We start from the raw sequence: 19,702 nt of genomic DNA on the forward strand, positions 1-19,702 counted from the left end.
AACCCCATGTAAGTCATTGTAGCAACCCCCTGTAAGTCACTGTAACAACCCCATGTAAGTCACTGTAACAACCCCCTGTAAGTCACTGTAACAACCCCTTGTAAGTCACTGTAACATTAATCCTTGTAAGTCACAATGACAATGTGGCAATCAGTATTTCTTACAGTTTGTCTATAGACTACACCCCATATACACCCCGCTATTACAATGTGGCAATCTTCAACATTTTGTAACAGTCTTTTTATAGCCTACAATCCTCAGTAAGTAACTGTTACAAAGTGGCAATCTTCAACATTTTGTAACAGTCCATTTTTTGCCTACAATCCCCAGTAAGTCACTGTTACAATTACATAACTCATGTGTCACAGTGGAATTATGGTGCATGTTGCACTCATCTTGAAATGTATTGAGTTAATCAGGATGACATTTATTGACATTAAGTTTCATCTAACATGCTCCATCAGCAAAAGCTAATTCAATGAACAGATGTAATCAATAAAATCACTGACACAATTTTCACCCTCAAATAAAATACGCTTCAAGCTCTCTATGCATCCTGGTCTTGTGTTATCAAGAGTAGAGCCATTCTAGAGGCTGTTCACCCATACGATCAGATTTGGCAGCAAGGAAAATTATGTCGACGTACTCTCAACATGAGAACAAACACGCAGCTTGAGATCTCATGAAAAAACCATTAACACTCACATGTTAAGATTCAGACAGATTGTATCATTTGATCAAATTATTGAATCAGACTGGAGCTTCGTGAAAATATCAGATTTATGGGTACAAGTGGTTTTAGCCGAACTTTTGTCTTGTACCTAGGTCAAGCTGACCTTTTTATGTTTCAGGCCCGACAATGGCGGCAAATATTGTCTGGGGAAAAGAATCAAGTACCGTTCGTGCAATACCAAAGTCAGTATTTTCATTTTTGGATGATTAAATCTGGTTATCTTAGACCACTGATTCTGAATTTTGTAGTATGAAACAATACTCACAAGCAAAATTCAGTTCCAGTTTTCAGGAATTATTTTGTAAATTATGTGAGAAAATATATGTTATTAAATAGTGATAACATTATGAACGACAACTTCTTATATTTTGTGAGTGCGACAATGGTAATTCTTGTACCATTGTCAAGGTGAGGTGAGGTGAGGTGAAATTGGTTTAACGTCGTACTTGAGAATATTTCGCTCATATGACGACGTGCATGCGTGCGTATGTGTAGGTGCGGCTGCTTGTACTAGCCCAGACTTAAGCTGGTTTTATAGTGCTAGCCCACTGAGATACCATGCTGCAGTGGAGCATGAATACCCCACTCAGACACATTATACTGACTCCGAGCAGACCAGTCCTTGATGTACCCATTAATGCCAAGCACCAGGCAGGGACCAACAAGTACCATATTTTAACGTCTTTTGGTAAGGCGCGGTCGGGGATCGAACCCGCGACCTTCCGCTACCATTGTCAAGTAAAGAAGTGGGGGCGGTGGGGTAACCTAATGGTTAAAGCGTTGGCTCGTCACGCCGAAGACCCGGGCTCGAATCCCCACATGGGTACAATGTGTGAAACCCATTTCTGGTGTCCCCCGCCGTGATGTTGCTGGAATATTGCTAAAAGCAGCATAAAACCAAACTCAGTCAGTCAGTCAGTAAAGAAGTTGTTATCCATAAGGCTTGTCAGTATTGTGGTGGCGCGTGGTCCTGTGCATAGAGCTCAGGTCACAATCACTTAAAGTTAAGCAACATCGGGCCCGGACTGTCCTTGGTTTGGTGACCGTGTCTGACAGCTTACCTCCTGAGAGTTTCTAGGACTTCAGTCCTGCCCCACCACGAAGCACATGTGACACATGTGATCTCACCCTAGGCAAGTGAGTTTGTTCAAAAATTGCCTCTGTTCACCCAGCAGAAGATGGGTACCCGGTGAAATAAGTCATGAGACTTTTAACCTTCTAGCACTGAACAGGCAGCTTGGGTTATCCGGGGAAATAATAATCAGATTAACAAATTTGTGGTGCTTTGAGCATGCACTAGTGCATGGAGTCTAGCGCTCTACACTGACTGACTGAGTGAGTTTGGTTTTACGCCACTTTTAGCAATATTCCAGCAACATCACGGCGGGGGACACCAGAAATGGGCTTCACACATTGTACCCATGTGGGGAATCGAACCCGGGTCTTCGGCGTGACGAGCCAACGCTTTAACCACTAGACTACCCCACCGCCCCTCTAGCGTTCTACAAATACACTGTATTATTATTATTATTGTTGTATTTCCTGACTTTTTAAATACCACTCAAAGAAGTTATATGTTTTTCATGCTGTCATTGGATAATTGCATGCTTCAGCAAGATACTTGAATAATTCGCTTTCAGATATGCCTATCCAGTAAGCTTGACTTCCGAGAGGAGCAGTGTGCCAACTTCAGCAACAGATATCACATCGATGGCCTCCCTTCAAATGTTAAATGGGTGCCCAAATACACAGGAGGTAAAACAGCTAATTTATTGTATTCATTATATGTTAGTTTTAGTCTTCAGGGTTTGCTGAGACTAACAATTTCAGTGTGGCTCTCTATGTTGACATCTTAAATGGATGACTACTTGTCAAGGTGAGCTTCAGCCCTGTTGCAGTTATTGCCCTTCTTTGGAGGGATGGGAGGTTGGGTGGCCTAGTGGTTAAACCGTTTGCCTGGGTTCAATTCCCCACATGGGTAAAATGTGTGAAGCCCATTTCTGGTGTCCCTCACCGTGATATTGCTGGAATATTGCTAAAACCATTGTAAAACCAAACTCACTCTTTTTGGGGTGATTTTCGAAAAATGGATTTATTCTAATGAATCAAATAGTTTATTTTGAGTATGGGAGAGATTAAGCTGAGGGAGTCAGATGAGAGAGACAAGGAGGAGGGCAGGGGACGAGACAGTCAGTCAGGAGAGTATACAGAGTTGAGGAGAGATAGAGTCAATCAGGGGAGAGCAAAGAGAGTCTGGAGAGAATAGAAAAAATGAGTCAGAAGAGAGTCAGAGAGAATAGGGAGAGAGAGTCAGGTAAGTGAGTGGAGAGCCAGTCAGGAGAGAGTAGAGTGAGTCTGGAGAGAAGAGAGAGAGAGGGGGGGGTCAGGAAAGTGAGTGGAGAGTCAGTCAGAAGAGAGTAGAGGAGTCTGGAGAGAGAGAGGGAGTCAGGAAAGAGAGTACAGAGTCCGTCAAGAGAGAGTAGAGGAAGTCTGGAGAGAAGAGAGAGAGAGGGGTCAGATGAGAGAGACAAGGAGGAGGGCAGGGGAATAGACAGTCAGTCAGGAGAGTATACAGAGTTGAGGAGAGATAGAGTCAATCAGGAGAGAGTCTGGAGAGAAGAGAGGGAGTCAGGAAAGAGAGTGGAGAGTCCGTCAAGAGAGAGAGCCATGGATGTTGATGAGAGTTGGTGAAGAGAGCCTCATGGCAGACTCTTAAGAAATTCTAATGACAAGAACAGCCATAAACAGACCTCACAGTCACTTCAGTGCAAAATGTTTTGATCATCTTTCTGACATCCATTGACAAGTATTTGTCTCAAATATAAGAATAATCCCCTACCATTATTCCTAACACTCCAACAATTATTTTAGTCCAGATGAAGGATTCTTGTAAGCTGTACTGCCAAGCGGAGTCCACGTCCTCGTTCTACCAGTTGGCTGAGACAGTGATCGACGGGACCAAGTGTCGGCCTGACACAGATGATATCTGTGTTAATGGAAAGTGCAGGGTGAGCTCGGCTTGCTTGTATTGTATGGGGATTTTGGTTAAAATATTGTAAAACCCAGGGGAGCCTTTACTCAAGGGAAATAACTCCACTGAAATTTGCTTCTACTTTTATGTCAAGAGGAGAAATTTCTTCTGTTTTAGATAAGTTTGCTAGTTATCACATCATAAAACCCAGGGGGCCCTTTACTCAAGGGAAATAACTCCACTGTAGTTTGCCACAACCTATGTCTCTGTTGACAGAGAATATTTCTTTTGTTTCAGAGAGCTGGCTGTGATAATCGTCTTGGTTCCAACATGAAGCGAGACCGGTGCGGCGTCTGTGGCGGCGACAACTCCTCCTGCAAGTCTGAAAGGGGACGATTCAACAACGCCAAATATGGTAGGAGGAACTAGCCTTCATTGCACTTGACACATACCATTCAGCTTCCCCACTGTCATGACCTTGAACATATCGCGGAAAAAATAGAGATTTTTTAGTGTAGGTGAGGTATGTTGTCACGGTCCCACTGACTAAACACCATATTGGTGCAAATTATATTAATCATACATACCAATAAACTTATATTGTTTAGGAACAGTTGTGACAATTTGATTTAAGAATTTAACACCAAAACAAACTTTGGTAACATGATTCTCGACCTCTGAAAACAAACTTATATGATAACCACTATAAATTATGAATAGTATTAGTTGGGACCTGTGTTGACCCAAGTTGGCTAAACCCTTGACCAGTTACTTCTCCTGGAGGGCGTTAGGGTAGCCTAATGGTTAAAGCGTCCTCTCGTCACGCCGAAGACCTGGGTTCGATTCCCCACATGGGTACAATGTGTGAAGCCCATTTCTGGTGTGTGTCCCCTGCCGTGATATTTCTGGAATAACTTGCTAATAGTGGCGTAAACAATACTCACTCACTCACTACTTCTCGTGGCCAACTGTAACACCATGCTGGGCCATGTTTACATGCTGTCCAACTCGTCATATATCTGTGATTGTGTGACTGTCATACACATCCTACAGTCTTCGTTACAAATGTAAGGATATGTGACATGGTGTAAGGGAGGTAACTCTTGTAGCTAACATGCCAATTGTCATTGAGTTCAGCAGCCTTCATGATCCTATGACAGGATATGAATGCATCTAATGATTATCTGATAATCATGATAATGGCAATCATGCTATGAATGCATCTAATGATTATCTGATAATCATAATAATGGCAATCATGATATGAATGCATCTATCTGATTATCATAATAATGGCAATCATGGTATGAATGCATCTAATGATTATCTGATAATCATGATAATGGCAATCATGATATGAATGCATCTAATGATTATCTGATTATCATGATAATGGCAATCATGCTATGAATGCATCTATTGATTATCTGATAATCATGACAATGGCAATCATGATATGAATGCATCTAATGATTATCTGATAATCATGATAATGGCAATCATGATATGAAGGCATCTATTGATTATCTGATTGATTAATCTGATATGAAGGCATCTATTGATTATCTGATAACAGCGATGATCACAATCAAGATTTGAAAGCATCTCATCAATATCTGATACCAGCAATAATCTCAATCAGTTATTTTTCATAATGGAGAAATCCATGATGATCCACTGATACTAGAAACAACAGATTAATGCATTTAATCCTGACTTTTACCATATTATGGAAAAGATATATTTCCTGAAAAGTTTATTTCAGTGGCCTACAGTGAGGTAGGCGTTACTTGTTACAATGTATATTCTGAATAGTCCGTGAAGTCCTAGTCTGTAACAAGTACAGCGACGACAGTGTGACGCCATGATGGTTTTATTGCAGGATACAACAAGGTGATCACGGTGCCGAGTGGGGCGACCAACATAGAGATCCTGCAACATGGGTACCAGAACACGAGCAACGACTGGAACTACCTCTGTGAGTTGATCAGTGGACTAACACTTCATCTGAAAATATATAGCTTTTATAGAAATTCAAAACACTAAATTCAAAAGGAGCCCCAGAGAGATAGGAGATTACCTGTAGAACATTTGGACTGGCTTCATTTAGGGATTTTGGATTACAGAAAGGACTGGAGGAAACAAATAAGGTTCTAGTACTGTTAGACGGAATAGTTGATCAGTTGATGCAACGTCACCAGCAACATTTGATATTAATCAGAGTCAAAGTATCAATGTTTAGGACAGATTTTAATGTTTGAAATCGACAAGTTTTTTTTCTGTAGGCTTGGGGCCAAATATCAACTTCGGAAAATACTATTCAAAACAATGATATTCATTTAAACTTCAAAATGATTATTTGTATTATTTTTTGGCAGCCCTGAGGAACAGCAAAGGGGAATACATTCTGAATGGCGATCATATTGTCCGCACACAGAAGTGGAGCATCAAGGTACAGAACGGCTACCTGGAATACAGTGGCGTCAACGTCCCCGTGGAGAGGATCAACTCCACTCGTATGATCGGGGAGGATATCTCTGTCGAGGTAAGTGTGCCATACTGAGAGAGTGAGTGAAGTTTTGTGCTGCTTTCAGCAGAGTGCCGACAATATTATGCCACTGAATGCCAGAAATGGGCTTCTCATATTGTACCGATCTAGAAAATCAAACCTAGGTCTTATAGGTGACTCTTGAACCACTAGGCTACCCATTTGACTCTAGGTTATTACTTTTTTGGAATCTCTAAATCAAATTAATCATCTGCAATTTTAGAGTGTATTTTATATTTATTTTTGCTTTAACTGCTTTTGCAGTTTCTCTTAATTTGAATTGATTTATTAACTTATTTAAGTGAAAGTAATGGCTTGTGAGTATTGAAAACTTTTTTGTGACTGGGTGATCCTGTGTCTCACTGACCACGAGTGTTTCTGGTCCAAACTTGGAATAGGTTGCTGCGATATAGCTCTGATATACCTGTGATATCTCTGCAATGTTCCTGATATATATAACTGTGATGTTGCCAATTTGTGTTGTGCTGGATCCTTGGTGTCAGAATCCCATCAAACCAGAGTTACCTCCCCTATTGCACAAACCCAACAATTGAACGAGTTTCACTTAGTACCATGACACTGATGATGATCTGGAGATATATCATGTGGTTTCCAACATAATGCGTATTTCACACACAAAGACCATGACTATGTGTACCTATCTGATAATATATGCTCATGCCAGGTACTGTCTGTGGGGTCCCTCCTGCCCCCTGATGTCCGCTACACCTACACCGTCTCGGCGCCGAAGGACACCAAGTTCCGCTGGGACAACTTGGGGATGTGGAAGCGATGTAGTCACCTTTGTCAAGGTCAGTACGGAGTCGGAGCTGGTTCAGCTGAAGCGGTTCTACTCAGTTTGGAAAACTTGAAAACTTTACGTATATTTCAGTTGTCGAAGTTTGAGTGTGAATGAGAATTTGACTTCATTTTTCGGAACACATCACATGAAATAACTGTGACAGATATAGAGGTATAGTCAATCAAGTGTGAAAAACTTGGTTTATTTGAGGATTTGTTAAAGTGAGAACACTGTATTTTCATGGATTTTAGAAACTGTTTTCATTCATACAAGCTGTTGTCAGTACTTCGAAGGTTGATGAATGGATATATGTTCGTTTTGTGCTGTAGTTGCTTCTTTGAAGAAAATGCCATTGATGGTTCTAATGAATGGAAAACAATAAGTGCACAAACTAATGAATGTTTACATTTGATTGGCAATATTTCTTGAGCAGCCTCATTCTCTTCCCACAGAGGTTACTTGTCATATCTTCCTACGAACCTCTGTTCTAATACGGCCATATTTCGCGGTTCTCGTAAAATCCCCTAGCGGCAAAAGATCGCAACACGAATTATCTCCCTTCTTTCTATCCAATCAGAACACATGTTACATCGACTTAGATTCAACTTGACTAACACAAGCAAATGTGGGGCCACAAATATCCCCCATCTGCCGGGGACTTGTATTGATGCTACACACAAGACGTTTAATGGCTAGCTTGTCCGTTGTCAACGAGGGCGATGGAGACGCCACTGATCCGCCATAACATGACTGAGTTCTGTCTAGAAGAAACGTTTGCGCATCGCGCAGGGGAAGAAGTTTAGTTTTCGCAGCATACGGAAATTACCGAGGCCTTGCGAATGATCACTTTTGAAACAACGTCGCTAATTGCACAACTAAATCTGATTGCCTCCAATCACAAGTCTTGAACGCTCACACCATGAATGGGCCGTATTAGAACAGAGGTTATGCAGGAAGATATGACAGGAGTAACCTCTGTAGGAAGAGAATGGAGCAGCCTATGCTTTTGCAAATCTTTCACCTGAGCTGATTTAGTTGGGAAACTCTGTTACTTGTACCTATATGTACTACAACTGATTCTGCAGGTCTCCGTAAGCGGAAGATCGTGTGTATCCGAGAAAATGACTTCCTGATTGTGTCCAACAAGCACTGTGTGGGGAAGGCGAAACCCCCTCGTCTCCGCGACTCCTGCAACACGGATTGCTACCTGAGGTACGTAAATCCAGGGATTTACATGCCCTATTTATTCAGTGAATTCTTGGCAATAATTTCTGAGGTTTTGAGATCATGTAGGTCTTACATTTTGCTGCTACAAGCTCACTAGATCGCACTTCTTCTTTTTATTGTGTGAAGATATTTTTCAGCTTTTGCTTACCACTAAGCTTGAGTAAATAAACATAAAGACATTACTGATTCTTGTAATGCAGTAGTGTAAGTATATGCTGAATCAATTAAAATCTAGGATGTTGATTAGTTTACTGTAAGCAGCATGATATTATTTATTGCTCAAAAAGTTTAGTTATTTTTTTAAAAGACTAATCTTGTATTTTTCTTTCTCCCCAAGGTCAGAATGGTCTGGAAATACGAATGATTTTTTTATTGGTTGTATTTTTTACTGCCCAAATTTAATAGATACTTCCTTCCCAGATTGTTTGCTGTCCTGATCAATGTTAGATATTTGTCCTCAGATGGAAGGTGATGCGTGAGACGGAGTGCTCGGTTCACTGTGGCAAGGGGATCAAGACAAGGACTGTCCACTGTGTCAAGGAGACCAACAAGGCCAGCCACACAGTGGATGACCGTCACTGTCGCCATCTCGGTGCCAAGCCCCACACAAACATCATGTGTGAGGGGAAGTGTTCTGCTACGATGTGGAACTATGCCTACTGGTCCAAGGTGAGTTAACTGGCAATCTAAGACATCCAATTATGGATGCAGGGATAGAATATGATCATTCATTTTTTAACACAAAATCATCACTGCAAGCAATAGCTAATGATCTGTCACTCAGAAATATGGACCTTAGTTGAAATAGTATAAACAGTTTTACCATACCCAAATTCCATATGTTTGGCCTGAATTTGAACTTATTGGGTCGGGGTTGAGTCCCATCCAGGAGCCAGCTCACAAAGTCAGTGATCTAACCCACTCAGCTTCCACAGTCTGACAACTGGTGGACAAGATCACATACTTTGTGTCCACAAATCCAGAAAGAGTACTAAAATTTAACCGAGAAAGTGTACTCCCAAATATAACATATATTACATTTGGTCACTTTCTGAAAGCTTTAGAATCAGTGATTCAATGTTGTGGATCTCTATTTTCAGTGCACCAAGACGTGCGGTGGTGGGAATCAGACGCGGGAGGCGCAGTGCGTCAATGAGGATGCCCATGTTGTGGACAACCGTCACTGCGAGGACAAGCACAAGGAACCCCTCGTTCAGTCCTGTAATGAGGTTCCCTGTGCACAGTGGAGATCAGGAGCTTGGACTGGGGTGAGTGCTCTCTCGTGGTTGTCAGATTTAGTTCTAGATAATTTTGAATCTTGGAAATTGTAGGTTTGGAAATGGTTGACTCCTGGACCCTGTTGGTTAGGGTCTGGAAACTGTTAGTTGACTTTTGAGGACTGTTTGGTTGGTCTGGTCCAGGAAAGTGATGACTTCAGGAAACTGTTGGTTGCTTCATGGCAACTGTTGGTTTAAGTCCAGGAAACTGTTGGTTGCTTCATGGCAACTGTTGGTTTCAGTCCAGGAAACTGTTGGTTGCTTCATGGCAACTGTTGGTTTAAGTCCAGGAAACTGTTAGTTTGACTTTTGAAAACTGTTAGCTGGGATCTTGAAAAGTATATTGAGGGCTGAAAACTGATGGTTGGGTTCGATCCTTGAAAAACATTGATTTGAATATTTTTACCACTGCTGTTTTTGACCTTAAAACTGTTGGTTGCTTCCTGTAAATGTTTAGTTTAGGATCTTGACAATAATTTGATGGCGGCAAGTTCTGTAATCAAGGATATATATGTCTATAGGATATATTAGACAGGTAAAATCATGACTGTTTTATATAATTAACAATGAAGGAATCTATTTTCATGATTCACAAATCCAGATATTCATGGTGGTGAATGCTGTTGTGTACCCTTAGACAGATAACTGGGGGTGTACAGAAAGGCTTGGATAGTAAATTCCTGAACCCTGCTTATGACAATTATGACAATGTCCCATCAGTGTTCTATGATGATACGGAGGTTATCTTATGCCAATGTTCTATGATGATACGGAGGTTATCTTATGCCAATGTTCTATGATGATACGGAGGTTATCTCATGCCAATGTTCTATGATGATAAGGAGGTTATCTTATGCCAATGTTCTATGATGATACGGAGGTTATCTTATGCCAAACTTCTATGATGATACAGAGGTTATCTTATGCTAATGTTCTATGATGATATGGAAGTTATCTTATGCCAATGTTCTATGATGATACAAAGGTTATATTATGCCAATGTTCTATGATGATACGGAGGTTATCTTATGCCAATGTTCAATGATGATACGGAGGTTATCTTATGCCATTGTTCTGTGATGATATGGAGGTTATCTTATGCCAATCTTCTATGATGATACGGAGGTTATCTTATGCCAATGTTCTATGATGATATGGAGGTTATCTGATGCCAATGTTCTATGATGATACAAAGGTTATCTTATGCCAATGTTCTATGATGATATGGAGGTTATCTTATGCCAATGTTCTATGATGATACGGAGGTTATCTTATGCCAATGTTCTATGATGATAGTCCATGATGTTCTTGAAGCGTTCTAATATGATAATCTGTTATGTTTGGACAGTGTTCTGTGAGCTGTGGGAGTGGCAAGCGGCACCGTGATGTATGGTGTGGGCGTGGTGAAGATAAGGTGGAGGAGCACCTGTGTGACAAGAAAAATAGACCCGAGTCCAAGAAGGAATGTCTCCTCGAGGCGTGTCCAGAGTGGTACGCTGGCGGCTGGGGACCGGTACGTCAAATGCATTGTCATCCCTTTTAGACCAAGAACCATTATATTTCCTGCTTCATGGATTTATGTTTTTAGAGACTGGTTGGTAAAACAAAAGACAAAGAAGAAGAGAAGTTTATTTATTTAATTATTTAGTTTGTGTGTGTGTGTGTCCAAAAGTTATCTTGGTGTGTGTGTGTGTGCATGCGCATTTATTTATCGCGTAGCGTGGCGGTGTGGTCTTGCGTGCGCGTGTGTCCAAAAGTTATTTTGTTGTGTTGCCAAAATATTCATGCATCAGGTCCTAGTCATTCAAGGTGCCAGAATTTAGTGTGTAGAGTTATGTCCCTTGAATCTGCTGGATCCTGAGTTTGAATCCAAGGCTCTCCCTAATGACAGTTCCTGGTTTATCAGCATACCTTACTTTGGATTTCGAAATAAGCAACCCAAGTCTGTATCACTTCAGGTTTTAGGCTCTCAGGTCTTGAAGATATTGATGTTGAGCTTAGGAATGAAAGTTACCTCCCTTTCATGCATGACCTTTGATAGATGATAGACAATGTTGTTGGTAAGTTTTGTAATCTTACACTGTTGGGGAGGTGAGCGTATGATTTTGCACAATGCTGACTAAGAAATCTGTATCTTCCTGATTTTTTTCCTCGCTCTTTGCAATTTTTGTAGTTTCAAAGGATCTGTGGACAATTTTCATTTCAATAGTAGAATCAAACATCTTTCACTCATACAAGATGAACACTGTGATTATGATGATGATTATTATTTCAGTGTTCGGTCACATGCGGGGTTGGGGAGAAGATGAGGACAGTCATCTGCCGGACCTTCACCGGCAACATTGTAGAGGATGCTGTGTGTGATGCCAGCAAGCGACCTCGAGACAAGAGCCAGTGTTACATCGGGCCCTGCCCCACCCTGTCCCCACCCACCACACCAACTACGCCCTCCTACCTTCTCAACTCCCACTGGAGGTTCGGTATCTGGACAGAGGTGAGTGACTCGGCATCTGAAAAATACATAAAAATAAATGTCCCTGTTTTAGGGCTGACACTTTGATCTTCCAGTTTTAGGGGGGTCATTATTAGGGATAATTGCTTTAAATTATGCAATTTGTTTTGCAAAATAGAGGTGAAAATGTTTTAAACAACACATTTGCTTCCAGGAAAACCAGCACGCCCCCCAAAAATGTTATATGTTGGTTTGGATTCAAACCCGAACTCAATTATATTTTCTGAAAAAGGAAAACAATACAGTGAAATTTCATTAGCTTGGTTTCTTGGGGCAATGGAAACTATTTCAAGTTTATCACAATTTGAAACAGAACTAGGTTACTGTCAAGAATATTCAAAGTTTGATTTTTCGTATTGACATGTGTTTTTATTACAGTGTTCCACAACATGTGGTCCTGGAGTGCAGCATCGCTATGTCAGCTGCATGAACAACCGCGGCCACATCATGGACAACACCATGTGCAACCCGCACCACCGCCCCGCCAGCAAGCAGGACTGCAACAACAAGGCTTGCGGTATCTGGAGGAAGGGCGAGTGGAGCACTGTGAGTATCTTCATCCCTCTGTACAGTCAACACTTGTTAATAAGGACAGGCGGTTTCAGTCATGTATGTATTTACAGTCTGTATTTACAGCTCTAATGAACTATTGAACTGAACTATTAACTGTCAAATGGTAGGGTAGAACCACCTGATGTTGAAGGGCATGTAAAAGGTGGAGGTCATATTGAAGGTGAAGGTTGTTTTTGTCACTATGTATTCAGCGGCGACCTTGACCTTATTTTCAAGGTCACCATGACACTTTGACCACTTTTCGAACTCTTGTTAACGCGATATCTCATGAACTGTTGTACGCAATGTCTTCAAATTTGGTGACAGCCTACATTGGGGGATTACCCAGACACCAGTCGATTTGGGTGACCTTTACCTTATCTTCAAGGTCACCATGACACTTTGAACACTTTTCAAACTCTTGTTAACGTGATATCTCATGGACTGTTGTACCCAATGTCTTCAAATTTGGTGACAGCATACATTGGGGATTATGCAGTTGCCAGTCATTTCAGGCATTTTGTATGTGACCAAAAAATAAAAAGTAGTAAATATAGATATTCCATTCTTTAGCGGCGGGGGACATTGCCATATCAGTGGCAAACACTTAGTGCTAAGACTGTCATAAGTCACTTGTGTGAGTTCATAAGGCTTGTGGGGTGGTGGGTGGCCTAATGGTTAAAGCGTCCACTCCTCACGCTGAAGACCCATGTTCGATTCCATGGATACCCATGGGTACAATGTGTGAAGCCCATTTCTGGGGTCCCCTGAGGTGATATTGCTGGAATATTGCTAAAAGCGGCGTAAAACCATACTCACTCGCTCGCAATGATTGTATTGCTTTATTGAAGAATATAACTTGATTTAAGAGGATTGTGCAGTTATGAAATGTATGTGACTCATGTGCTTGCTCGCAACTTCATTGCATAATGAAGTCTTCATCATATCTATGAAATGTATTTCAGTTGTGTTATGAAAGGATTGGCTCATGTAAGCATTATGATCAAGCTGTTCCCTCCTTCCCCTCCAGTGTCCTGTGACATGCGGCACTGGCTCCCAGACCCGCTATGTCGCATGCATCGTCCTCGACAACGAAACCTCCAACCAGAAGCACATGGCTGACTACATGTGTGACGCTGATTCGAAGCCTGATGCCAAGAAGAACTGCAACATGGGCGACTGTCACTCCATCGAAGAGTTAGACATCGCAGTCATCACCAGCAACACGGTGGAGAAGACTAGTCACTGGAGAGTCGGGCCATGGGGACCGGTACGTGATGCATCAAATGTGTGATCAAGGTCATCTCAAACCTATGCGATCAAAGACGTGTGATCAATGTCATATCATGTAATTCAAGTCATATGATCAAAACTCTGTCATCAAAATCATGTGATTATTTGCATGTGATCAAACCCATGTGATCAATGTCCATTCACTCATGGAATCCAAGTCATATGATCAAAACACTGTCATCAGAATCATGTGATCAAACTCATCAATCAAACCCATGTGACCAGTGTCTTGTTGAAACATGTCAACAATATATGACGATACCAACTTGATCAAAGTATGATCAAAGTTGACTGTGGTACATGGCCTAGATTAACCTTAAATGATCCCTAGGGCAGATTCTGTACACCACAAACACAAAGCTTTTAAACGTAATTTAGGTAGTGTTAAGGTATACAAAGATGTTGATCTCAAATATCCTAATGTTAACCAAGTAACCAGATGTAAGATATTTGACAAGGAATTTTTTAAAGAATATAATTTTCTTATTGCAACAAGCCGATTCTATTTTCGGAGATCAGGTTACTGAGTGCCATATTGTTATTCCAGTGCTCAACGACATGTAACGAGGGTCACCAGGGTCGGCTGGTGGTGTGTCAGGATGAGAACGGACCCAGCGATAGCTGCGATGAGAGAGTCAAGCCAGACGAGAGGAAGATCTGCAACAGTGGACCATGTCCAAGCTGGAACCAAGGACAGTGGGCAGAGGTCAGTCAGTATACATGTGCATACATTGTACAAGATTCCTTGCCTGTAGGTGCTCAAAATGCCACCAGACAATGTAGATTTGTGAAAATTAATGCCATGCTTTCTCTTGGCAATCTATAAATAAATCCTGTATGTAAGAGAAGGAGGAGGATCAGCAACAGTAGTAGAACTTAGGGCAAAGTTAAAATCTTGAACAGCACGTTTCAAAGAATTGTCTCCCTTTATACAGTTTATTAATCGATTATCTCCCTTGATGTGTTTTCTCAGCCCTTGTCTCAACAGTCAGCAGCATACTATGAATGGCATAAATGAAAGCATGTGTAATAAATGTTATTGATTTTAAATGGTTGGCACAGTAACTCTGGAATGCTTTTCTTAAGCAGTTGTTAAAAGGGCCATGTAATTTATTTTTTAATTTTACAGACTGGTATATATATTTACTCACCACTTGTAAAAAGTCTTGTTTTACAAATTTATGACTTGGACTACAGTCCCAATGTTTTTGAAAATACAATCTTTAAGCCTAAACTCGCATAGTTTTTATAAGGGCTGGCTATTGATATAGATAATAGAGATCTATAATTGTTAACTAAATATTGATTGATTTTCAATGAATATCTGGAAAGTAACTTTGAGCAAAAATGACAAATAAGTCTGAAAGAAATCAACACATTTCACATCACTGGTGTGTGGTGACATGTTTATGCATAGAGCCTGTGAATAAAGATCTATCATTGTTTATTGTGTGACTAAATTATAACCGAATTTCATCACAATGTTTGTGTATGATTTTATTGATGACTCTTTTTTCATATCGAGAATCATTAATAATTTTCCCCATCGACAATATTTCAGATTTTTTTATCTTTTTATTGTTAGTCCATTTTCATAGACAAACATCCACATCTCACGATGCTTCCATCTCCCATGTCTTTTACCGGTTACCCTATCTTCCGACAGTGTTCTTCACCGTGTGGATTAGAAGGTCAACAGAGCCGAGCCGTTCGGTGCCAGCTGCCCAACGGTCAGATTCTGGCAGACTCCAACTGTGACGTATTTACGCGACCAACTGATGCTCGTCTGTGTTCTGGGGAGTGCAACAGTTCCTCCAATCAATGGCGAACTGAGCCGTGGTCCTCGGTAAGATATCATGCTTATCACAGAATTCAAAGAAACAGAATGGCGTACAACAGACGGCTTCGTCTGCTTCGGCGTCGCTATAATCGCCGCACATAAAATATTGCCTTAGTCATACGAGACTCTTCTATCTTGAGATAGACTACAACATTTTGAGGTTATGTTCTGTTATAAATCTCTTCGTAAGGCTTTCAATGAATGTGTTCATCTTTGTGAAATTTCAAACAGTCGCAGAACATATTTGTCTGACCATTAGATTCTGTTCACAACATGTTTCGTTCAGTCATTGATTCTCTATGCAATTGTTAAACACAGCAATCTCTAACAGCTTCTGTGCTATATTTATGATCTATCAGTACCTATTAATTATTTCCAATAATTCTTACAACTTAGGAGACCTATTCAGCAATATTATTGATATATATTTAGGTGATGTTTAGCATCATCTGTAGTATTGCTGACTTTGCTTTAATGTATTCATTGAAAAGATGGACTCATGATATGTCATACAAGTTTCAGAAAAAAATATGATATAATTCACTGTCTTAAACATTTACTGAAGAGAGTCAGTAGAAGCCCTAATATAATGTATACAGATATAAATAAACATGAAATATATATTTTTATAAATGTAAAAAAGAAGTGGCATACACCACATGTGGTGCTATGGCAGATACTTCAACAGAAAAATAACATTTCATAGATGCATACTAAAGCAAAACTTATAAAGTTGCATCAAATTTGGTATTTTATTGTGCACAATGCACACTGCTTTTTAATGCAACAGCAATGTTGAGGCCAGTCAAGATGTTGACCTTATGACATAACACCAAAAATATATATTTTTTTTCCGTATTCTTGAAACAAATCCTTTAAACAAGAAATATAATTGGTCTGGCCTGGACACAAAATTCAATTGTGTTTCTTAAATAGGTATTGAAAATATGAATTATAAATATTAAGTAAAATTTCAAACTTTTAAATTAGTTGAGATGACTCATGTTCAAATTGATCAAAATATATGTTATAGTTTCACTTAGATCAGTATGAAAGCATTATAACATTGTACACATTGATTGTATTGTTAGCAGGTGAGGTTTCGGTTGTTCCTTGTTAAGCCTCATGTGTGATTTCTATGCTTAATCTGGTTGTGAACAATAGAATATATGCTATTGTTATTGTTTTTCAACTCAGGTAATTGTTTTAAAAGCTTTTGTTGTTGAAAATGTATATCTTATTATTTTGTATGTTATTTATGTTCTTGTCTCATGTGTAATGCTTTGTACGGGAACCAAGAGATTTATGATGACCAATGTGTAGAGCTGATTGTTTCATTCTTAATTTCAGTTATTGAAAGTTGTGATTCACTCTTAACAGTCCCCTTACTTCACCTGCCCTTTAATGTCCCTGTCTGAACAATGTTATGTTGGTGGTGCAGCAAGGTTCTGTTATGGGTGTTCTACAACCCCTGCTTTTTACTTTTATTCATTTACATGTATTTGATCCCACCAAACATTTGATCACTGACAAATGAATTACATTCATCAAGGTTTGTACAGAAGACTTGAAAAATTGGTTTAAAAAATAAAATCTAAAAAACATAATGCTTCATGTCATAGAATTTTCAAAAATATGGATGAAAATGTAACAATTGGTTTAGTTAAGGACACTAAATGTTTTAAGCATTTTATGAAATATTGGGCAGGCTCATCTATGAGGCAAACCATGCTGTCACAGAAATACACTGTTGAACTCATTTCCTCTCTCTCTCATTCATTAGCCGAGTTGAAAGACTGACAAATGTGAGATCTGTTGTATTCTGATGTTAACAAGGAGCATGCATGGAACCCAGATGAATATGATGACCGGGGAGTGTAGAGGAGTTATAGTCAGAGTTTTAGTGAAGTTATCAGAGTTGTGTGACTGAACTGCTTAATGTCATTTGAAATCAACTGACTCCTTGTTCCTGTTCCTGTTCCTGTAGGCTGCTTCAGGGGTTCAAAAATCCCATTGCCCGACACCCGGGACAAGTCAGTTTTCATTTCGGGCAATCAAATACTGGTATCTTACTTGTCCGTGGGCTACTAGATAATCTCTGCTTACGGTTTCAAACTGCAAATAAACTTGGATTTCATTTCATATCTGCTCAAAATGTAGCTATTAAATTTTGCAATGATAATTATGTAGAGTTATACTTCTTTGCCATTTATCACTTCTCTATAAATAGTCCAGTGAATATTAACATCAAATACCATTTTGATTTATTCTTTCATAATTACATCATCATGATTATGTCATAAAAATCAGGGCAAGTGGAAAAATATCCAGGACAAGTTACTTTCTTAAAGTCACTTGCCCTGTGGCAAGTGGCTTTTAAAAGGTTTTTTTAACCCCTGTGCTTGTGCAGCAAGGGGCTACTTTTGAGTTTTAGGAGTCTTAGGGATGCTGTACTCTTGTTGGCAATTGTGTCATCCATGGATACATGGACAAATAGTTTGTCCAGCTGAGCCAAATAATAAAGAAATATTGGTTCAGTTTAGAATTAACTATACCGTTACACAGAAATTTAGTCCCAGAAATAAAGTTAAATTATTTACAAACATATATTCAAAATATAAAACATGAAGTTTTAGCAGCCTATACTTGCTAGGCTATACTCATTCTAGATTTGAGTTTTGACTCCATTTTATTTACTCTTTATGGTCTGAGAGACCGACCACTATGCTATGGATGATGGAAATTAGTTCAGTGAAGAATCTGAAACATGCAGGCATGTTAAGCTTTAACATCATGAAGTTTGTGTTAAATATAGTATCCAGGAAAAGAAATATTTGGCAAGCCACCTCCAATGAATGTTTGTTTTGTCAATTAGAACGTATATTTAACCAATACTATGTCCTTCTTTTCAGCTCCTATTTGCCTTTGGCACCAATGGTATCATAAACATATGTAAAAATAGGTTGGGGGCTTACTTTAGTAAAATAAACAGAATCTTAACCGTGATTGCCTATCAAAAGCTTGGGTGTGTTTCCTTTGATAGCAATCATCAGCAACCACTCACATCAATAGAATAAATCTTTTGAAAATTGTTGTCGAAATATGATTCCATATTTCACTCATCTGTCTCATACTCAATGTATCTGGTAAATATTTAGATAGAATAAATGTTCGTGTGAAAATACAAGTGGCATATATCTTGAAATCAAAATAGCACACCCTGCGAAGGCTTGAAGGAATAGAAGATCATATTGATGCTATTTGCCACAGAACTGATAAGGAATAGCCAATAATACTGATGGTGTTTTCCACTCAACTGATACTGGTATAAGTGAAACAGTTTCCAGGAGTGTAGTATTATATTTCAAAGTTTAGCTTGATATAGGGGCTTGATGATCAAGGTTTCAAAGGTCCTGTTCATGGTACTGAAGGAATATTGTGAGAATATTATTGTATTTTAATCAAGTCAGAACATGATATCAGTGTTAATGTAGACATGTGTCTTTATCCATGAGGTTACCCGGTACCTGTGAAGATCCGGGTTAAAATTATCTTCTGTAACCCATGCGTGTCGTAAGAGGTGACTAACAGGATCGGGTGGTCAGGCTTGCTGACTTGGTTGACACATGCCATCATATCCCAATTGCGTAGATTGATGCTCATGTTGTTGATCACTGGATTATCTGGTCCAGACTAGATTATTTACAGACCGCCGCCATAGTGCTGGAATATTGCTGAGTGTGGCGTAAAACTAAACTCACTCACTCACTCATCCATGAGGTAAACCATATTATCTCTTGACATCAACCCGGCCCAGATCCTGTGAGAGCTCACAGTTGACTGATTTGCCTCAGTTCTGCAATTTGTTGTGCAGGGTTGCTTCCCCTAGGTAAACCAGGAACCTATGATATTGGGTTTGAATCCAAGTTCAACTCTAAGGCCTGAGG

General features: G+C 39.8%; 1 protein-coding gene across 1 annotated transcript in view; it reads left to right on the top strand.

Moving 5' to 3' along the window:
* The window catches only part of LOC124289733 (A disintegrin and metalloproteinase with thrombospondin motifs 9-like), a 158,828-nt gene that overhangs the window by 93,272 nt on the left and 45,854 nt on the right, over positions 1–19,702 (top strand). Inside the window, exons 13-28 of the mRNA XM_046726378.1 lie at positions 852–915; positions 2,374–2,488; positions 3,605–3,741; positions 4,002–4,119; positions 5,587–5,682; positions 6,083–6,249; positions 6,938–7,064; positions 8,140–8,266; positions 8,743–8,950; positions 9,382–9,549; positions 10,907–11,071; positions 11,834–12,052; positions 12,449–12,616; positions 13,653–13,892; positions 14,463–14,621; positions 15,582–15,761. Coding sequence (XP_046582334.1) covers positions 852–915; positions 2,374–2,488; positions 3,605–3,741; positions 4,002–4,119; positions 5,587–5,682; positions 6,083–6,249; positions 6,938–7,064; positions 8,140–8,266; positions 8,743–8,950; positions 9,382–9,549; positions 10,907–11,071; positions 11,834–12,052; positions 12,449–12,616; positions 13,653–13,892; positions 14,463–14,621; positions 15,582–15,761 — 2,458 coding nt within the window. The remainder of the gene's footprint in view (positions 1–851; positions 916–2,373; positions 2,489–3,604; positions 3,742–4,001; positions 4,120–5,586; positions 5,683–6,082; positions 6,250–6,937; positions 7,065–8,139; positions 8,267–8,742; positions 8,951–9,381; positions 9,550–10,906; positions 11,072–11,833; positions 12,053–12,448; positions 12,617–13,652; positions 13,893–14,462; positions 14,622–15,581; positions 15,762–19,702) is intronic.

This window comes from Haliotis rubra, unplaced genomic scaffold (genome assembly GCF_003918875.1).
Source record: "Haliotis rubra isolate DU_JTF1 unplaced genomic scaffold, ASM391887v1 Scf448, whole genome shotgun sequence".
NCBI lineage: Eukaryota > Metazoa > Mollusca > Gastropoda > Lepetellida > Haliotidae > Haliotis > Haliotis rubra.